We start from the raw sequence: 21,872 nt of genomic DNA on the forward strand, positions 1-21,872 counted from the left end.
TGCAATTAATGGTCTAGTGGAGAATTAAAAAAAAAAAAAAAAAAACAATATCAATAATTCTAGCTCACTAGTGTATATTAAAATAAAAATCAAATAAACAAAATCAACATTAATCAATTAAAAATTGAAAAACAAAATTAATTATCAAAAGTCAATGTAAACCCATCAAAATATTTAAACAATAATTAATGGCCTAAAAGTTGAAATAGAAAAATGAAAAAAAAAATCAATATTAGTCGTCGAAAAAATTACTATTCAATCCTCAGTCAATAGTAAAAATAAATTGACAAATTGCTGTTGTTCGTAACTAAATAAAAAAAAATAATAAAAAGTCTCAATCACAGTGAAAAATAAAATTCAATAACATTACGACATTGTAAAATGTAAATTTATGTATGTCTCATTTTATTGCTAGATAAAATATGAGCTTAATCCAACAAATACTCATGTGATGCAACTTTAAATTCAGCAAAAATATATAAATAAATAAACAAAAGTAAAAAAAAAAATAAAAAATAATAATAATAAATCGATTCTCTTCGTTGAATGTTATTCCAATAAATAGTTGAATAAACAAGCGGTTGAATAAAGTCCAATAGCGAAAAAAAAAATATTAAAAAAAAAATTGTAAAGCAATGTGAATTGTCAATTGTGTATCTAAACTGCAATAAATGACAATTGATTAAAATGTGTCAGTCACTTGAATTATTCAAATAATAATATTTAAAAAAAATTTATATAGATGCACTTTTAATGATTGTTTATAGACCAATTAAAATGATTTAAAATTTCTAAGAAAAAAAAAATAATATTGAGTATCAAATGACATCATCATGTTTCAATAATTATCATTTTTTTTTTTTTTTTTTTCCTTTAAATTATGCAGTCATTTGTATGTGTAATATACTCATATCAAAAGTCAATTATTATTATTATTTTTTTTTTTTATTGCCTTCTGTCTCGTTTTATTATTAATAAAAAAAAAATTCATTTAAACTATCTCACTTCTGTGTTTATGGTCCTCATCTCTCCTTCTCATTTTGGTTTTTTTTTTTTTTTTTTATTATTTTTTTATATGCATACATGTCGTTTAAATATCCTCTCACTTTAAACGTATCACCACCTCTCATTTTCTGTTGCATACATACACACACATTCTTTTAACTTTTTTTTTTTATTTATTTTTTTTATTCTACAATACGTTGGTGTCCAACACTGTTCACTATATCCACTATAGCCCAGTTAGCATGATATCGCATCATGTTACACACCGTGTCACAGTTGATGATACAAAAAAAAAAAAGACAAAAAAAAAAGTGAATTATTAGTAACGTGATTTTAAAAATAAATTTTAATATTAAAAAAAAAAACATATAAATACATAAAGTTTAGTAAAAAAAAGGTTGATTTTTTTGAAATTATTTACAGTGTGTTATGTGGTTTAAAAAAATATTTAAAAATATGGGAAAAACGGTTAGTAAATTTCGACAGCCAATGAAATCAAAATCAATGATTAATATAAAGTAAGTTTAATTATTTTTTTTTTTTAATTTATAATTAATTTAACTACGTAATTTAGAATGAAAAAAAAAAAAATTTAATAATTAATTTTCCAAATTTTACAATTAATTGTATATGTTTTAAAAAATAAAATTATAAAAATTTATATTATTTTCATTTTAAAAATAGTAAAAAAAGATAAAAAAAAAATATAATAATAATTTTTTGTTTTTTAAAAATTCCAAAATAAAATTTATCATTTTAGTGATTTTTTTATGACTAGTATGCATGATAAACGTTGTTTGTCGACCTCATGAGTATATACCTACGTAACTAAAATGTGTATACTTATCTCGTGTAAACCAACTTGTTATCAGCACCAACAATCAAGAAAATATTATGTTTTAACAAATACGAGCATGCTACTTTGTCCATGAATATATTTTCACAGTATACATACAAATTTATTTTGACTGTAATATTTTGAATATATCATATCAAAAAAAGTCAAGTGTAAAATAACAAAAGCATATAATAATAACAATAATAATAATAATAAACAGGATTACAAACTAGCAAGTTTAATCCCACCCATAATCTAGGATGTTGAATAAAATATAAAAAAGAATTCAGTCTGAAAAATATTCAAAAGAACCTGTTTTTATGTGTACACATACTAGCAGTTTATCCTAAAAATACCGCAACAATTTTACAATAAATAAATTCACATTTAAATATCAAAAAAATAAAATAAATATCCTTTTTTATTTAAAGAATAACTTAAATTTATTATTATTAATATTTATAATATAAATTATTGAGTTGGTTTTTTTATTTGAAAATATATTTATAATATTGATAAATAATTATAAATAATTTGTATTAATTAAATTTTGTTGTTTGATAATTATTAATTATTATTTCTCGGAATTTAACGCATATTATCAAATTGGAGATGTTGCAATTGTCATATTATTACGTTTCACTTAACATCTGGCTAATTGATACTATTCTAAATCTACATATTGCTTATATTAAAATTCACTCATACGTTAAACTTTATATATGCATAGACAAATATTATACCATATCGTATATAACAATCAACAACTTGCCTATCAATAGAAAAAAAAAATTAACAAAAGAATCTTTATAAATAAAAAAATACTCAAGCAAATGAAAAAGTTTATTTAAAAAAAGAAAAAGACCTTAAAGAAGTAAAATGCTATTTAAAAAAAATGAAAAAATAATCTTTATATAAAAAACTTGACGACTTTTATTTTATCGAATGAAAAATATACATTTTTTGCAAATATATTGAATGTATAAAAGTAATTGACATGCAAGTTTGGATCCTTTGATTCATTATGTATTCACAAAAGTAAATTTGTTTATGTACAAGGTTGAATGGATGAATGGATATGGAGCCTTTGTTTCATTAGAGACAACTCAGCAGTATATAAGTTTACACAATAAATAAAAATACATATGGATATGATGGCATATGAAATATTTTCCTCAAAGTATATAAATTCATTCATTGATAATTAAAAAATAAAAATAATAATAATACTTGTCTCAAGTATAGTGAATGCATTGGTGTTTGTAAAACTCCGGCTCTTGTGTTTACATTCAATAATATAATTGATGAATCCATATACGCAGTAGTTGAAAGTAAAATTCAGCTATGCATATATAAAATACCTAAGAGTTTAAGTCATCATTTTTTCCTACTATGTATTCTTGGTTTTTCTCCCTCGATTTTTCTATCAAACTATACACATTGCACTTATTGAACGTGAGTTTTTATTATACGCATGCGCATATAATAATGTGGATGTATTTTTCACTTCCCTTTCCCTGTTTGAATACAACCGCGTGTGTAATCGCGTCGTCATTGTGAGATAGATCAATAATTCTCATTTAAAAAATAGGGAGATATACTGGTTTTATCCCAAATATATTGTTCATTTCAAAATGAGAACATACTGGAATATTTTTGTAATATTAATTATTAAATTTTTTAAATAGAATTATTCAAAATACAACGAAGAAAAGAGGAAATGATTTATTTTTTTAAATTTTATAAATTCAAGAGAGATATTCATGCGCCTGGCCTAGGTCAAGAGGTAAAGTTTTGAAAAGGTTAATGATTTATCTTAAAAACATGCTGGTTTGTCGGGTTTCATAATAAAATCATTGCGCAGGTTCAATTTATACAAAAACTCAAAATATTAGTATAAAAATCTCAACATAATTTAAAAAAAAAATTAATTAAATTAAATTTTTTAATTCTATAAATAAATAAAAATTATTTAAAAAAAAAAAAATTATTATGAAATAATAATAATGAAACAAAGAATATAAATAATAATTAAAAAAAAATTTTTATTTATTTATTTAATTAATAATAATTTAAATTAAATTTATAAAAATTATTATTTATTTTTTTTTAATTTTAAAAATTATTTTTTATAATGATTTAATTAATTGATTTTATAAAATTTATAATATTAATATTGAAATATCTAAGTACAAGATATTTAAAATAAAGGATTAAAAAATTATTTTTTTTTAAAAACAGATACAGAATCCATGTACTATCGTTTCTCAACGACTATTTATAAATCCGGCTTGCGGTATTTTCGATGAGATGTAAAAAAATATAAGATAAAAAAAAGTATGTGTTTATGTATGAGTGAGAAAAAATATATAATAGAAAGAATAAAAAATAAGAGAAATGCTCGATGAGATCCCCCTCCGATTCGTTACAGCATATACTGTGGGGAATAGGGTCTAACATAGGTTCAGTAGGGTGCGCGCGCTCGACGAGAGCCGCGGCCAAACCCTATATTTACCCGATCGTATATTTCAATGACAGCACGATATTAAAAAGTAAGTGTACAATAGAAAAACTCAGTGATTATTTGTACCTATCAAAATCAAAAAAAAAAAATTTAAACATTGCAAAATGAAAAATAATAATTATCAATAATTTTACGAAATAAATTTCAAAAAATATTATGTAATATTAAAAAAAATATATGTGCAGTGTAATTTAGTGAATGTAATATTTATTGTGTGGGTTGTTGTGTATTTATTTTGTTATTTAATTTATAGGATTGGCGAAACGGTGGAGGTGAATGAGGAAATCAAAGAACAGGACATTGACCACGATTACGCTGAGTGCGCACCACGTAAATTAAATATATCATCTGTAAAAAAAATAAACAAACTAAACAATAACACTGAAAATATAAATAAAACATCAAATTATTCAATGGTAAATATTTGCAATTTATTATTAACTAAGAAAATAATCTTTGCGCAGCATCAAAATATATTTTTCGATAGAAAAAAAAAAAAAAAAAAACAAGTCACGTCTGCGATTTACAGCTATATACTATTTTTGATGGATGACGGAAGCCGGCAACTCCCAAACTCAAGACTGTCATACCCAGATAGTGTAGAAAAAAAAATAATAAAAAAATGATAAAAAACAGATTTATAATATCGTATAGAGCAAGTAGAAAAGAAAATAAAAAATGATTTATATTAGCATCAAAGGTCGAGCCTTCCGACAGACATTTGGGAGTAATATTTTACAAGATATATATTTGTAAATTTAACTGAGAATAATTTTTTCAAGGCTGATCTCATTAAGACAATAAATGTTTCATATTTAACAGACAATTTATTAATATATATTCTTATTTATGATGATTTATTTAGGAGCAACAACAACAACCAGAAGAATCAGTGAGAAGATTACTTGAACGTGAGTTAAGATTACTTGATCCCCGTGATTTACGTTCACATGCATGGTATCATGGAAGTACACTACGTGGTGGAAGAAAAGGTGCTGAAATTGAAGTACCAAATGACGGTGATTTTTTAGTTCGTGATTGTGCCTCACAACCAGGCAATTATGTACTAACTGTACGATGGAAAGGACAACCACTTCATTTTGTAATTAATAGGGTAATTATTATATAAATTAATTAATCAATTAATTAACTAATCATAATATTAAATTGATAATTAAAATTATTGTAACAGGTTGTTCTACAACCAGAAACAGTTTATGAACGTGCACAATATCAATTCGAGGACGAGGCCTTCGATACGGTCGCTGACCTGATAACCTTCTATGTTGGTAGTGGAAGACCAATAAGCCAAGCAAGCGGTGCACGTATTATCAGTCCAAAGCCAAGAACAGTGCCGCTCACCTGTGTTGCACCATCAACCAATCAACATTGTTCAAGTCCATCATCTTTATCTCTCTCTGCTGGATCACCTCCACGTTTACCAAGAAAACAACAACGTAGCCATTCACTAACTCCACAACAACAACATAATATTGATCATGAGACACAACATGGAAAATTTCATCAACAACAATTAAATAATAATAATAATAATATACAATCAAGTACATTACCAAGAGTACCATCAATACAAAATCAATTACCAGCAAGTTCATTATCATTGGGACGTCAAAAAATAACAAGGGTAATATCGGATTCTGCATTACAACAACAACAAAATAATTTAAATCATCAGCTCAGTACAGCACCTCCTAAACCACCTAGAATACCTTACATACATAATCAACAGCATCCTCCACATTTTCATCATCATCCACATAATCATTCGCATCATCATCCGCATCATCATCATCAGGTAGAGTTCATTGTACACAAATCATTTATGGAAAATTATTTATTATATTATTTGATGATTATTTATTTAAATTATAATTATTTACACAGGCTTATCAAGCATCTGGTAGTGACAGTGGTAATGGTTCTGGTGACAGTGAATTTGAAACAAATAATTCTGGTGGTAATAATAATTTACCAATGCCAATAAAAGGTGTTGTTATTAGAAGTCATTATAATCAATTAAATGACGGACAAAATGGTAATGGTAATGAATATGAGCTATCAGCTGAAGAACAACTTGTTATTGCAGCACCGTCATTTGAAATAACAACGCTACTTGATATTGAAGGTTTTACAACATTATTATTACCAACTGGTGAACATCGTCCACTAGATCCAACAGCATTGAGAGGTGTTGCTGGTATGTTACATGATTCAGCACCACGTGTTATTGCATCACATTTAACACGTTTAGATCTTGAATTAGTATTGCAGCCTGGTATTGGTAGTAGATATGGTTTAAGTGGTTTAGAATTAGCAACATTACCACATGGTCATCAAGCAAGACTTGATCTTATTGAAAGATCAGAATGTATTAAATTATTAGTTGCTGTAACTGTACTTGCTGGTGCAACAGCAATTGAACGTGCAGCAACAATAAGTAAATGGATTAAAATTGCAATTGATACTAAAACAGCACTTGGTAATTTATATGGTTTTTGTGGTGTTATGCTTGGTCTTTGTTTACCACAAATTCAAAAATTATCAAATACATGGCATTTACTTAGACAAAAACATACTGATGAAGCATTTAATTTTGAAGCTAAATTAAGACCAACATTAAGAGCAATGAATGAATGTACAAATCCACAAGCACCAAATACAACACTACCACATTTATTACCAATTGCATTACTTGGTGAAAGAGGAGCTGAAGATATTATGGGTAATTTTTATTAATAAAAATAATTACTATCTAATAATTATTTATTAATTTATTTGATGTGTAAATTTTAGGAACTGTTACACAATCTGGTCTTGCTGGTGCAATACTTTCACCATGGGAAAGTTCAGCATCTGATTGTGGTCTATCAATAGTATGGGCACATCTTGAAGCAGCTAGAAAATTAGCTGGTAGCCTTCCATTATATCGTAGAAATGCAGAAATTGCATTGGAAGGAAGTCGAAGTGATGAATTATTAACTGATGCATTTCGTACGGAATTTCATATAAAATTTTTATGGGGAAGTCGAGGTACATCAGTTGCATCAGAAGAACGTCATCTTAAATTTACCCAAGTACTAGAGGCCATGTATGATAAATGTGTATCTAGCGAAGCTGCTGCATAACAAAGTCACAACTAGTCTCAATAAATTAATAATAATAATTGTGTCATAGATCAAAAATAATAATATTAAATATTAAAATGAAGAGAAATAATCATTGAAAAAAATCATAAGCGTAATAATGAAAATCAAAATAATATAAATGAACCCCTTAAAATTTTCATTAAAGTATTTAGAACAGAAAAAAAATAAATAAAGCAATGTCATTCCCCAAAATAGAAATGCTATATAGAAAAAATATCCCTACTTGACAATATACAACAAGCAATTTAAGCGGATCCAAAGATAATGTAGTGATCACGCAATTTATATTCAGGCTGTCATTATATTAACATGTACTTAATTAGTTGTATATTCGATCACTTGTATACTGTACATGTTGTTTATGTTTTTGTATAAGTATATAATATAACGAAAGAAAAATAATTTTGTTGTCTTTTTATTATTTTGTTATTTTTTAATAATTATTTTGAGGTTTTTAAAACATTTAAATGATTTGAATCATTTTTTAATTTGTTTAAATTATTTTGGAAGAAGTAGATGACCTAAAGTTTATTCACTAAATTGTTTGGTAATTTTATGATAATTTTAAAAATTATATTTCACTTATGTATCTAGTAATTGAACGGAACAAAGAATTGTTTTAAAAATTTACAGGAAGGAAGTTTGCTAAATAATTAAAAGCCAAATAATGAGAAAGTACAGTTACCATCAGCAAAAATACAAGAAAATGTACAAGAAAGATTTCACAATAACCATCAACCAGTAACCATCAACCACAAGTTGGAAAGACAAAATTCTCAAACCATTTGATACAAATGGAAATAGTGAAAAATCACTCTGAACTATTAATTTAATATAACCCACAATTACCAAATTCATCAAAAATAAAAATGTCAATTAAATTAGTAAATTAGTAACATAACAATTAACATTCATATAATTAAAACTAGTTAAATTTATAATTTCAATTAAATGATAACATCAAAGTTTATCAATTACTATTAAATTAATTTGATATATATTTCCTACAAAATAATTATATTTAAAAATATACTTCAAATTAATTAATACTAATGATAGAACAGTAAAAATTTATTTAGTGATTTGAACCCGGCTTTGCTGAATGATATAATTAATTATTGTAAATAGTATTATTTTTTTACAAGACTGGTTCGATTCAAATGAGCCCTATTAAAGGAGCTCGTAAAGCAACCTCATGAAACAATAATGCTTTACGTGAGAATTTAACATTCGTGATCACGCGTATGAATTCAACTGATCTCAGGAATTTACATCTTTATTGAAACACGTGATATCACAGATATATAAATTAAATTATTCATTTGAAATGGTCATCTTATTTGCATTAATATATTAATCAATATTCAAAATAAATAAAAAAATTAAATTGATTTTTTTTTCTTTCAATTTTACAAAGTTACTACTATGGGCTAAAGTGAATACACGCACTTGAAATTTCTTCTTAAAATTTTTAAAAATTGTGAAAGAAAAAAAGCAGAAGATTTTATTTTTCAATGATCGTATTAATGAGTATTGATAATAATAATAAATCAAGTAAACCGACTCAGTATACGCTTCATTAACACAATATGGTAATTTCAAAATCAATTCAAGAAAATAAAAAAAATGATTTTTGTTATCTTTCCTTTTTTTTTTTTATAAAAGCTGCTAATTTTTTTTTCTAGAAATTAGAACGTATTGATTGTAATCTCATTCAAGCTTTCCATGAAAGATTTTTATATTTTTTGTTAAATTTATCAATGTTTTAGATAAACGTATTTAAAAACTATTAAATAATTTTTATTAAAATTGTTTATATTCGATTTTTAGTTTGTAATTTTATGTAAAATCAATTCGAGCTTTTCATAAATGATTTTTTTATGTTTTTTTTAACTTACGAATACATACAGTACTGTTGGATTATTAAATAAATAAAAAAATAAAAAATAAATTTTTTAAATAAAAAAAAATTTAAAAAGTATTTAAAAACTATTCAATAATTTTTATTAAAATCATTTATATTCGATTTTTAATTTTATGTAGAATTAATTTTGCTTCAAGATGTCTATTTGACATAGTTTTTATAATTCTTTTTTATTATTTATTATTTTAAGAAAATCTACGTGTATATGTAATTTTTTTTTATGATAGGACACAATGTGCTATGATGTATTGATTGAAAACTATGGCTACAGGTGGAATTTGAGCGCAAGCGCAAAATATCTAGTATTAAACTAAAGTCTGAACCTATATTTTCTTGAACTTATCTAAAATCACCTGTAGGTCTGTGTAAATATACTAATTATTTCATCAATGGTAAATTTAAATTTTTTTTCCATCTATTTGCATCTATTAATCTTAAAAATATTACTTGAATAAAAACTCTCGTTAAAACTTACTGGCAAAGTCAATATTTTTTTTTTTGAAATATTTTTATTAACAAGCTTTTTTTTTTTATTTCATTTAAAAGTTTTGTTATTCATGGTTATTAAATAATACTTGGATTATATTATATTCAATAATTTATCAATGATAATCATTCATTTTTTATAATTAATTTGTTATTTAAATATTTTCAAGTTTTTTTTTTTTTAACTGTTTTTAGTATATTTTTGGTAGCAGGTGGATGCTGACAAAGAATATTCATAAAATAGTCAAGAGTTTAAGCTTTTTCGTCATTTTAATAATTAACTAAATTTTTATATAGACAAAGTGTCATTATTTTAAACTTTTTAATAGAATAATTTATCAGTTTAATTTATGAAATTTCATTTTTTTTTTTTCTGTAAACATTGAACTTTCAATTGCACAAATTCAAGCGAAAAAAATTTTTATTTTTTTACAAAATAAAAGGACATAAGCCCTTTTGTTATATATTTTTTTTCTCATAAATACTTTGAGCTTATGTGATACATTGAGAAATTATCGAAAATAAATTTAAGACTCTTTTATTATTAACAAAATGCAAATTCAAAAAATAAATTATAAAATAGTGGCCAAGCTTTTTTTTTTTTTTGGTTTTTAATGCAATAATTAAGTAATTAATTTATATTAATAAAATGAGGTCATTAATTATTATTTGAAATGATGATTAGATGCATCAATGAGGCCAAATGTCCTACGATTGAATAAGTACGCAATGAAGTGTTACCATATGTGTGACGCTATTGTATTATTATAAAGTTGATCGATTTTATGGTTTTACAAATTAAATGTATTATATAATATACATAATATACAATATATTGTTTAAACAAAGATTTTCAATTTTAACATTTAAAGCTGTCATGAATATTTGCATTGCAAATAGGTCAAAGGATCTATTGTGAATATGTTACCTTGAAAACATGGATAAACTATGGCTCAAGTTTCAAAATAGTCTTTTCAAAAGTCATATGAAATTGACAAAATTATTCATGAGGATTAAATTGTTTTTTTTTTTTTATTCTGTTTCGCAATTTTATTATTCATACAAATATAAATTTTTTATAAAAAATACTGGGAATTGACTAATGATGAAAAATAAATTGTTATTATTTTAAATTTATAGAGAAAATTTAATTGATTTTCAAGGATTATTTATTTTTTATGTAAAAAAAAAAACGTTGAATCAAAATTTTATCATGGAAAGTTATAATAAAATATTATGTTTTTTTGAATAATTTTTTTGTCAAGATAAAAGTGTAAAATAGAGTTTTTAAACACGAAAATATCTCGGATATCTGAAATCGCAATTTCCTGTTAAAACGTAAAGCAAGTTTATTTTGTCAAAGGCTAGATATATATTTTTTTTTATTTATTCATTTTATTTTCTAACTTTTTTCATTCTACAAGTTGAGAAAAAAATATCTTCAAAAAAATGTATTAACTTTTTTTTTTTTCATTATCAAAGCTTAGAAATAAATAAATTGAGGATAGATTAAAATTTTTTTTTTTTTACTTTATTTTGAGCTATTAATTATCAAAGTGTTTTTATCATGAAAAATATTTGACAACAAGTCAAAGTACATTTATTTAAATAAATAATAAAAAATCTAAAAATAAAATCGAGCTAATATTACCATGGACAAATTTAAATAAACAATAAAAAATAGAACAAAAATATTTTCCAGGTGTGTATTTCATAAAGAGCTACGTGATAAATAAAAAAAAAAAATTTGTAAATTAACAACAAGTATTTTAAAATACAGAATGAAATTCTGTGAATATAAAAAAAAAAAAAAAAAAAAAATTATATATATTTAATACAAAGAATACTAGACAATCAATAACAAAAAATAAAAATAATAAAAGAGTGGAAATAGTGCTTTCATGCGCAACTCCTTTTTGTATTTATTTATTTTTTTTTTTCCTTTTATTTAAGACATTTCCTATACGGTCTCTTGAGCCAACACCAAGAGCTCTGCAAACTTTAGAATTTTTTGATTCACTACACTTCATTCAAGAACTCGAAAAAGAAAGAATAAAAAAGAAAAAAAAAATCGAGAATGAACTGACAGGTAGTTAATCGACTTTTAGAATGTATTAAAATTTTCAAAATTATAACTAAATGTTTGTACAGTTAATTATGAATTGATGAAAATTATTAATTGACTAGTATATAAATACAAACTCACATGAACATCATTATGTCAAATAATTTTCCAAAATTATATCAAGCAATATCATAAACTTTTTAATTGCCAATTATTTAGTATAGCATCAAATTAAATGATACCAATATCTAAAATTAAAACAATACCATTATTAATACAATTATAAAATGCTTTCAACGAAAAATAAAAAAATTTCATCATCTTTATTTAATTTTCTTTTACTTTTTTCCATCATCATATTTTTATTTTTCATTAACGAGATGAATTTTAACACAAAAACCTTTCGTTAAAAATTTTACCGATAATTTTTTTTTTCTAGATAATTAAAGATTCATACAACGAAATATTCCTAATGGATTTTTCATATAGATATTATATTTTTCACAAATGAATGAAAATTCCAATTGTGGGAGAGAAAAAAAAAAAAATAAAAAATTAGTTTCATCTTTCTTGAAGTTATATTATATATTTTGTCATTTTTTATTTAAAAAAAAAAAAAAGAAAAAAATGAATACAATTTCTATTTAAATTTATCATAAATTATCTCCCTACTTTTGAATCATCCCCCAGTATTCAGTGTATCTTGTATATAAATATAGGGGTTGAAAAAGCGCTTGCGCAAGTGGAAAAGAGGAAAAAAAAAATATACATATAATAATACCGGCTTTCACTGGTTGACGTTCGGTGGCTCTTGGGCATTCACGAGTTTGTCAGATTGGCCTCAGGAACGACAGTCCTGCTGCACCATCAATACAGGCCACGTAAACGTGAGTTATTTAAAAAAAAAATTATTATATAAATATACAATTACAACTAATTTAATTATAAAAATAATTAAAATAAATTAACATTGATGTTTGGCTTGTCCCCTGAAATTTGATTATATTAATTTTTTTTTTTTAATTTATCCCAAATATACTTATACCCCTTGTTAGAATTAAATGTTTACCCTTCATTAGCCCCCCTTAATTTAAACCTACCACTAAGTGTAAAATATGCATTTGCAAGTATACCTTAAAATTAAAATTGGTGTATATATTTTTTTTTTTTTATTTGAATATTTTTTTTTTTTTCAATCAACATCGTAGAAAATTTATTATTATTGTGAAATTAATTAGCTAAATAGTATTTTTATTTTGTGAAATTTTTTATTAACACAGTGTATTTTAATGATGATTATATTGAAAATTTAAAGAGAGTATTTATCGTTGCGTTAATTTATGAGGGTTTGAATAATCAAGGATAACGAGTTGACCAAGCAAATGGAGGTGTGTAAATTATAACAGCTTGTAGTTATTTTGTTGAGTAATTACTCGTTAAATTTATCACATAAATAACGCATTTATAAATAAATATTATCTAATAAGAAAATTATTTAATTGAAAGCTTTTTACAACTTTAAATAAATGGTATATTTTTTTAAACAGAAAATTATTTAGAAAAGTGTTCGTCTTATTTTTATGTAAACTGTAAAGTTTACAGTAAAATTAATTTAAAAATCATTTATGATTTGAAGTAAATCCTAGAATTACAGAGAAAAAAAAAATCATATTTTAAGTTTATTCGTGCTTAAAAGTTACAATCAATTTTCTTAAAAGCAATTTATTTTTAAATTATTTAAACAACTTTTAAAATTGTTAAAAAATTATATAGTATTAGTTTTTTTTTTTTTTTTTCATTTCAATTTTAAAAATAATATATATTTTTTATTTATTTTTGTTAAATTTATTATTCAAATTTATTCGGGAAAAAATTTTAAATTTGAAAAAAAAAAAAATTTTTCTTTTAGTGTTACTTAAAATTCAATTTTATATTTTATTTATTGAATAAAGTTTTTATATTTTTTCTTATATGGTTTTTATGTTGTGTATATTAATGATGAAATTTAAAATAAAAAAATTGACCTATAAATAAAATCAATAATATATAAAATTGTATATTTGTTAAATTAAAAAGCCAATCATATAAATGAAAAGTATTGAAACTCTGGGGGAATCAAGTGCTAGATCAACAATTTTCTAGCACTCAATTGCAATGATATAATCAAATATTATTAAGAACAGAATTTTTTGTTATTCAAAAACCAACAAAATTGAGATTTTCAAAAAAATTCACGAGTAACTACTAGTTGCTATTAGTATAAGCAAAAAGTAGCCAACCGAAATTTCTCAAACACACATCTCAAGAAATTAATTAACTAAATAATTTCCATTCAAGTAATCAAATTGAATTTAAAAACACAAAAAAAATAAATCTATCCACAAGAAAACAATGAAAAAGAAATAAGCTAATTAAAATAATTTTAAAACAAAAAAAAATAAACATTTAAATTAAAAAACAAAAATGTTAATTTAAATATTTTTCTTCTTTATTTTACTTTGTTCACAATTTTCATTGTTCTACTTTTGCACCATAGAAGATCATCTTACAAACCTTAACAAGAGATTCACCAAGAGATTAGTAGCAAAATATCTTATCTTGCAAAAAAATAAAATCATAACTTATATTCTTATTTATTATTTCAAATGGAAAAAATTCCAGAAGAATTCAATTGTTAAAAATGACAATAAATTGATACTTAATTTTTTTTTTTTTGCATCATTATTACTGACAATTGATACTCAAAACAATACTTGAAAATTTAATAATAATTTCAATAAAAAAAAGGAAAATATATATTCAATTGAAAATTTTAATATTGATAAATTTTTCAATAATATTTATTAATAAATAATTTAAATTTACAAACTTTAAACAATAGAAAGCATTTCATACAAAAAAGACATTTGAATTCAATTTTAAACTTTTGTCATTTAGCTATTTTTGAAACTTTGAAAACGGATGTTTTTAGAAAATTTATAATTAAAATTTATAATAATGAAACTTGCAATTATTCATAATATCACAATGGAATATATATTTATTAGCAATATATATTTCTTCTTTCAACAAAAGATAAAAATGATAATTAAAAATAGATATTCAATATATTTTATTTATAATAAATTATTATCATCTTTTTTATTTCTTATATAATATTGCAAATATTTTTTTTTTATCTGTGTCATTGATGTTATTCTTCATAATTATAAATTATATATTTAGATGAAGGTTGAAAATTTATATCAAATATATAACGCTCTATTTCTTATTTTATACAAAGTTTGTTTGTATTTAATTTTTTAAAATTTCATCCCTCAGATGTATTTTAATGTAAAATTTTATTATCGTTTGTGTATAAATTTTTTATACATTTATTTTTTGAGTATTAGTTATTGACGTTGTGTCATGAAAGCCACCCTTTTGGCGTATTTGGGGCTAAAAATGGGTGAGACTCATGACACAGTAAAAAATAATAAAAAAATTTATAAACTATAGGCAAGTTTTTCATGAGAAAAAAAAATAAAAATATTTATAAAAGAAAATATTACAATTGGTAAATGAAAATATATACTTTTTTTTTCAAACTCAGTAAAATTTATGTATTTAGTTGTAAATGCTGGATAAAAAAAAAATTAAATACAAAGACTAAATTTATTTAATATATTTATTTTTATTTTTTTTTATTTTCTTTGTGATTAACTTGATGTTGAAATTAGAATGAAAAATAATAATATTACAAAAGAAAAGTTGATAGATAAAAATAAATAATTATATTTTTTAAATATTCTTTGATAATTCGAGAAGAAGTTTTTTTTTTTTGAATTTCTTTTTCATTACATAAGTTGTAGATGAAGTTTGTTGATTTTATTTCATAAAAAATCTTGTTAATTATTTTTCTTTTGTCAATTATCGTTGAGAGAATTTTTATATTTATATATTTTTTTTTTGCAATTGAAGATAAGAGCATAATAGAATAAAAATAAAATTAATAAACGAGCAAATGATTTCTTTGATAAAGTAACTTTCAAGAAATGTAAATAGAAAAAAAAATAAGAAAAATGTAATGAATGATTTGTTGATAAGTTGAGAAAAATATTATATTTTCTAAAAAATAATGAGAAATATTTCTCATTGAAAATTTTAATGCTCACTGTGAGTAGAATGCCACTTATTTTATATACAACTAGACTGGATAATTTACACACTTGGCAACATCTACCAGATGTACATTCAGCTTTTAATATATTTTTCAAAAATTACCCTATTTATTATTTTTTATTTTCATGATTATTTTTATCAACATTCAACCATATTGTATCCATAAATTCAACTCTGAATAAAATTATTTTTATTACTATAATAAATATTTTTATTTGTCTTTAAAATATTTAATCATAACTCGAAATTAAATTAAATATTTTTCATAAAAAAAAAGTAAATTATATACATTATTTAATAAATTATATTAATAAAATTATTTAATAATTTTCTCTTGTGGTGGTAGTTATTTTAAAATGCGTATGACCACAGAGATTTTTTTTTTTTCGTTTAATTATTTCAACGAAAATAACAATATAAAATTCATTAAAAAAAAGAAAATATATATACTGCAAGAAAAATGCTACAAAAATAAAAAAAAAAAAAAAAAAACTACTATCGATAATAAATATCAGAGAAGACGAGAAGATATGAGAGGAAAATTTTTCTACGCTCTAAAAACTTGGCTACTGACCCGATCGACACTTTTTTTTTTTATTTAATTTATTTTTTATATTTTTATTTTTTCTATTCACGATTTTTCGATATTCACTAGCATATCATATTGCCAAGTAATAGTTACAGAAATTGGATTTTTATTTATTATTATTTTCAAAACTTTTTCATCGCAACAAAGACGACGAAAAAAAAAATATATATACACAATAGAAAAAAAATAAATAAAATGATAAATAATTATATACAAAAAAGAAAATAATAATAAAAACAAAAAAAATTCATCAAGTATTATTAATAATCTAATCTTTTCATTTTGTTTTTACAAATGGTCAAATCTTTTATCATAAAATCCCCTTGATTATCAAAGACAATAACGAGGTCGGCATTCTTAATATTGTTATATTTTTTTTTTTTTCCTTTATTTTATTAATATAAATCTAGTTATATATATTAAATGTGAAACAGTGCCAGTCTGATGGTACACAAAAAAAAAAGGAAAGAGTAAAAGAATAAAAGCAATATAGTGAGTGAGAGAGAGAGAGAGAGTAGAAGAGGAAAAAAAATTAGGGAGAGAAAAACGAGGTGAATCGGAAAGCGTAGAAAGAGGGTAGGTAACGATCCTTCTGTTCCGGAACGTGGTTGGAATTCAGCGTGAATTCCCACTGTTCAGGATTTGTATCTCGATTGAGCTTGGCTTCCGAAGGATTTTGTTCACTCACAAACGCACACCATCTAAGCATTTTTTTAAAAATCTCAAACTAAAAGCCTTTAACACTCTATATGTACATAGAGCATAGATGTTTAATTTTTTTATTTTATTTTTTTTTTTCAAATGTTTTTATTATATTCCTTTTGTATACTTGATGAACTTTTTTTTTTATTAATGTAATTTGAATTGATCGCGTAATTTTATGATGAACGAATTTCTTTAACTGAAATTCTCTCGTTGAAATATTTTACAGCTAAAATATTTGCTTAGCAAGTATAAAAATTTAAAAAAAATTACGTTTATCGAGTTGATCAAATGAAAGCTCTAATTACTTGGAAAATTTGATAAAATAAATATATTTTTAAGACGCAAAACAGTTTATCTAAAAAACGAAATGAAATGTTATTAAAATTTTTTTAATAACTCACCATTATTGTAGTTGATGATGGAAATTAATGCGATTAATTTTGTTGGATAGTTCTATTCAAATTCACATTACCTGCAACAATAAAATTAAATACATATTTTTATGTTTGAGTAAATATTTTTCAATCAAAATAAAATAATGGCTAAAGAAATAGAAGAAAAACATGCAGTTATTTAAATTCGATAATACAAAATAATTTTAAAAATATATATTTCAATAGAATACATGGAAATCATTATTTTGATTTTGAAAACTTAATGTTTTTCAAACTAACACATGCTACATAATGTCTAGTACCCAGTATATTTTATTATACCGAAAAGTTTGTATTCAGAATATTTTGATTGTGATATTTTCTACGTGATAGTATTTGAATAATGCTATTATGTCAATAAATAAAAGCACATCTGTAATATTATAAATTTAAAAAAGTATATATAATTTTAGTTAAACTTAATTTACATTTGTAGAAAATACTTTTAAAACACTTGAGAAATTCAATTTAAAACTAAACTTATGTACTTTCTCATTATTCTTGCTAGAAAGTTCAATTTAATTTTCAACACTATAAAAATTCAAAATATATCAAGAACAAATTTATAAACTATCAGTTATACGTGTAAAAAAAAAAATCATTTTAAATTTAAATATTCAATTTACAAACTTTTGACATATCAAAATTTTTAAAATTGTTAAATTTTTTTTTAACACTAATAATTCAGTAAAACATAAAATAACAAATAATAAAAATATTTATAAAATAAAAATTTCAAAGTACAAAAAAGTCTCTTTTTTAAATCGAAAAAAAATTACATCAATTGACATAAAAGAATAATTATTACAGCTTTAATTTATTACAATAAATCATTAAAATTAGTCAAAAAATATTCTAGATATTTTAATAAAAAAAAAGGGTTAACAATAAACTAAATAAAATTTATCCGACAAAATATTATGTGGTAAAATGAAAATTAAGATTCTTCCAACGCCGACATTAATACTCCGAGGATTATAATGTCATGATTTATTGGAAAAAAAAAAAAAGATTATTTACCCTTACTTAAAAAAATAATACAAATCAGTATTATAAGAAAACTTATTTCAAAATAAGATATAAATTAACTGTCAAATTATTATCAAACAAATAAAATTGTGATTACAATTATCTGTAATTTGTGAGTCAGGATAAAAATAAAAAAAATAAAAATTCACCACTCAGTTATTTTGTCTGCAAGTTTATTTAAAAACTTGCAAGCTTCTTGAATGAATAGCTCGGTTAGTTTGTTGTTTATTTTTTATTATTTATATTGTTTTTTTTTTTTTTATTATTCGCAGAGTAGTAGACAGTAAAGCTGATGGCTTTTGTTAGTTTTCAGTGTGGTCTAAGAATATATAGCTACTTTTTTTTTTTCTATATATTTTCCCTTGTGTAAAAATGTTGAGGTACATTGTTAGTCAACCAAGCAACCTAGCTATTCTATGTGACTAACAGCATACATAGACAAAGACATACCACAAGTACGATGGCTTCTTAAGCCGAACATTGTGGCTGATGAGAAAGAGAAAATACCCGAGGTGCTAACACACCACCTGTTGCGATAAAATACTATTTTTTATTTATTTTTTATCAACATGTTAACCTGTAACTACACTTATGCCATTTACCTTGAATTTTTTTTCCTTAATTTTTTATTTATTATTAAATATCCATGGGTAATAAATATTTTTATTACAAAAAAATTTACAGTAGTTTTTGATTTTATTAAAAAACTATTGAAATAAAAAATTATATTTAATTGAAATTACAATTAACATGTTCAAAGAAAAAAAATATAAATTGAAAAAATAATTTAAAAATTACTTTGATAGTTGAAAATTTTAATTAACTATTTTATTTTTTTTCCAAGCTGTTGATTTTTTCATTTAATTTTAAAATTTGAATAATTTGTTTTTCAATAATATAATTAAAAATTAATTATTTAAACTTTGTTGAGCTTTGAATTACGTAATTGTTTGAAATCCAATTAATTTAATTATTTAAAATATATATTTTTGAGCAAATAGTAATTTTTTTTTCGAAATAGAAATTTAGTTTGAGGTGATATGGCAAATTGGAAAAAATTCGAATCAATGTTCCAATTATTTTTGTATACTCTCAGTATTGCCCGAAGCTTTCAGTTATTATTTTCAATATTTTTTGTTTTTTTGTATTTTACGGAGGGTGATATTGTTCATATATAGTACTTATGTTTTTTCAACCTGGCTTTTTGATAAAAAAAAAAAAATTATTTTTCATACACTGGTGACAATAGGAAATGGGATTTTTACGGATGAGCTGAATTTTATTTTGTGATAAAAAAAAAAACAATTTTTTTCTATAACTGTTATAAATTGGGAGATATGAAAATTAAAATGACAGATATACACACAGTCTTTGTTAAAATGAAAAATAAAATTGATTTAATTGTTAAAAAATTTATTTTTAAAATTAAAAAAAGATCAATTGAAATATTAAAAAACACTCTCAAATGCGTATATAAAAGGGTAAAATTAGATGACCCATATCCCTTTGTGAACTTAAAAGAAAAATTAAATCAAAAAGAATCAAAAGAAATTTATGAGAGATTAAACACAATCACGAATAACAATTTACAGTTGAAAGATTCAAGTATAAAATAAGTGCCAAGTGAAAAGATTCTAGTTGTTCAAAAGTCTTGATTCAAAATATAAATAATTTTAACGTGAAAACTTTACTCATTAATTATCATCAAGTACATACAAGTCGACATATTGAGCTTGAATAATTTTTCAAGTATCATTTGATTAAACTATAAAATTTTTTATCCTCATTTCTGACATTGAACATACAGCTTTTACAAATTAACAAGACAATTTTGTTAATCTACATTATCATCATGATCCAATGTATTTACAAATTTTATTTTAAACTTAAACATGTTATTTAACTCATTCAAGCACAGTGTTAAAATGTAAATTTTGCTTGATGTTATTTTCGTGACGATACTCTCGAAAAAGTTACATCTCAAGTTGAAAAATAAAAAAACAAAATTTAAGTTAATTTGAAACGTGTAGAAATAAAGTTTTAGTTAAATGACAAAATAAAAAATAAAATACTAAATAAGAAAAAAAATAAAGTAGATGAGTTTAATTAAGTGATAGAAAATCGCTTTAGTAAAATAACAAAGTTCGATGGGATAAAAAAGTTGAAGGTATCATGATTAGATCATGATGTACAAATTCATCTTCATCAAAAATATTTTTATTTTTTTTTTTTACATTGATGAGTTAAAAGTTTTATTAAAGAAAAAAAAAAAAAAAAAATTGTATGATGAAGATTATTGCGGATCAGGATGGTTAAAAAAAAAAAAAATTATAATAAATATGAAAATATAACAAAAAAAATAAAATGAAAAAGTCGAAGATGAAATAAAGCTATAATGTGAAACCTGAATAGGTTGATATTCTCAAGAGAAGCTTAGGGTAATTGAATCTTCAAGCACAACAGTATAATATTTTCAGCATGAATTTAAACATCATGAATTTTTATATAAAATTACACATTTATTATTATATTTTTTTTTTTTTTTTGTTTTTTGTTAAACGACTCTACTCCACTTCAACTTCAGTATGTTCTTGAATTTTTATGCTTCAAAATTCAAGTGAAAAATCAAAAAGAAAAAATATATGAAAAAAAAAAATTTAAACCTTTTTATATTTGTTATTTATTTATGATAATTTAAAAATGTTATTATACATTAATTAGATATTTTTTTTATTTTAATTTTTCATTCGCATAAAAATTAATTAATTGAATAAATAAAGAATATTTTTTTATCATAAATATATTTACTTGAAAAACAAAAAACAAGATGAAAATTATAATTACTAAAAATTATTTATTTTTCTTTTTATTATTTAATTTTTGTAAATAAATAAATTGAGTTAAAATTATTATAATTAATTTTAATTTTTAATTAATATATTTAT

The 21,872-nt window shown here is 22.5% G+C and overlaps 3 protein-coding genes across 5 annotated transcripts in view; 2 read left to right on the plus strand and 1 right to left on the minus strand.

Annotated features, from left to right (window-relative positions):
• The window catches only part of LOC122860828, a 55,084-nt gene extending 37,153 nt beyond the window's left edge, over window positions 1-17,931 (minus strand). The window contains exon 1 of the mRNA XM_044164832.1: window positions 17,866-17,931. The gene's annotated coding sequence lies outside the window, so the exon portion shown is untranslated. The remainder of the gene's footprint in view (window positions 1-17,865) is intronic.
• LOC122860826 (breast cancer anti-estrogen resistance protein 3 homolog) lies at window positions 1,189-7,936 on the plus strand. Of its 3 annotated transcripts, none has more exons than XM_044164828.1 (6): window positions 1,189-1,523; window positions 4,621-4,783; window positions 5,233-5,481; window positions 5,560-6,183; window positions 6,273-7,110; window positions 7,182-7,936. In XM_044164828.1, exons 1-6 carry the CDS (start codon window positions 1,435-1,437, stop codon window positions 7,511-7,513), a joined length of 2,295 nt encoding a protein of 764 aa, XP_044020763.1. In that variant the 5' UTR covers window positions 1,189-1,434; the 3' UTR covers window positions 7,514-7,936. The 3 variants fall into 3 exon arrangements, with proteins under 3 accessions (XP_044020763.1, XP_044020764.1, XP_044020765.1); XM_044164829.1 differs by having other exon boundaries at window positions 5,560-6,012; XM_044164830.1 differs by lacking the exon at window positions 1,189-1,523 and adding an exon at window positions 4,110-4,395.
• Window positions 12,803-21,872, plus strand: part of LOC122847820 — a 51,607-nt gene continuing 42,537 nt past the window's right edge. The window contains exon 1 of the mRNA XM_044145677.1: window positions 12,803-12,896. The gene's annotated coding sequence lies outside the window, so the exon portion shown is untranslated. The remainder of the gene's footprint in view (window positions 12,897-21,872) is intronic.

Source organism: Aphidius gifuensis, linkage group LG1, assembly GCF_014905175.1.
Source record: "Aphidius gifuensis isolate YNYX2018 linkage group LG1, ASM1490517v1, whole genome shotgun sequence".
Classification (NCBI taxonomy): Eukaryota; Metazoa; Arthropoda; class Insecta; order Hymenoptera; family Braconidae; genus Aphidius; species Aphidius gifuensis.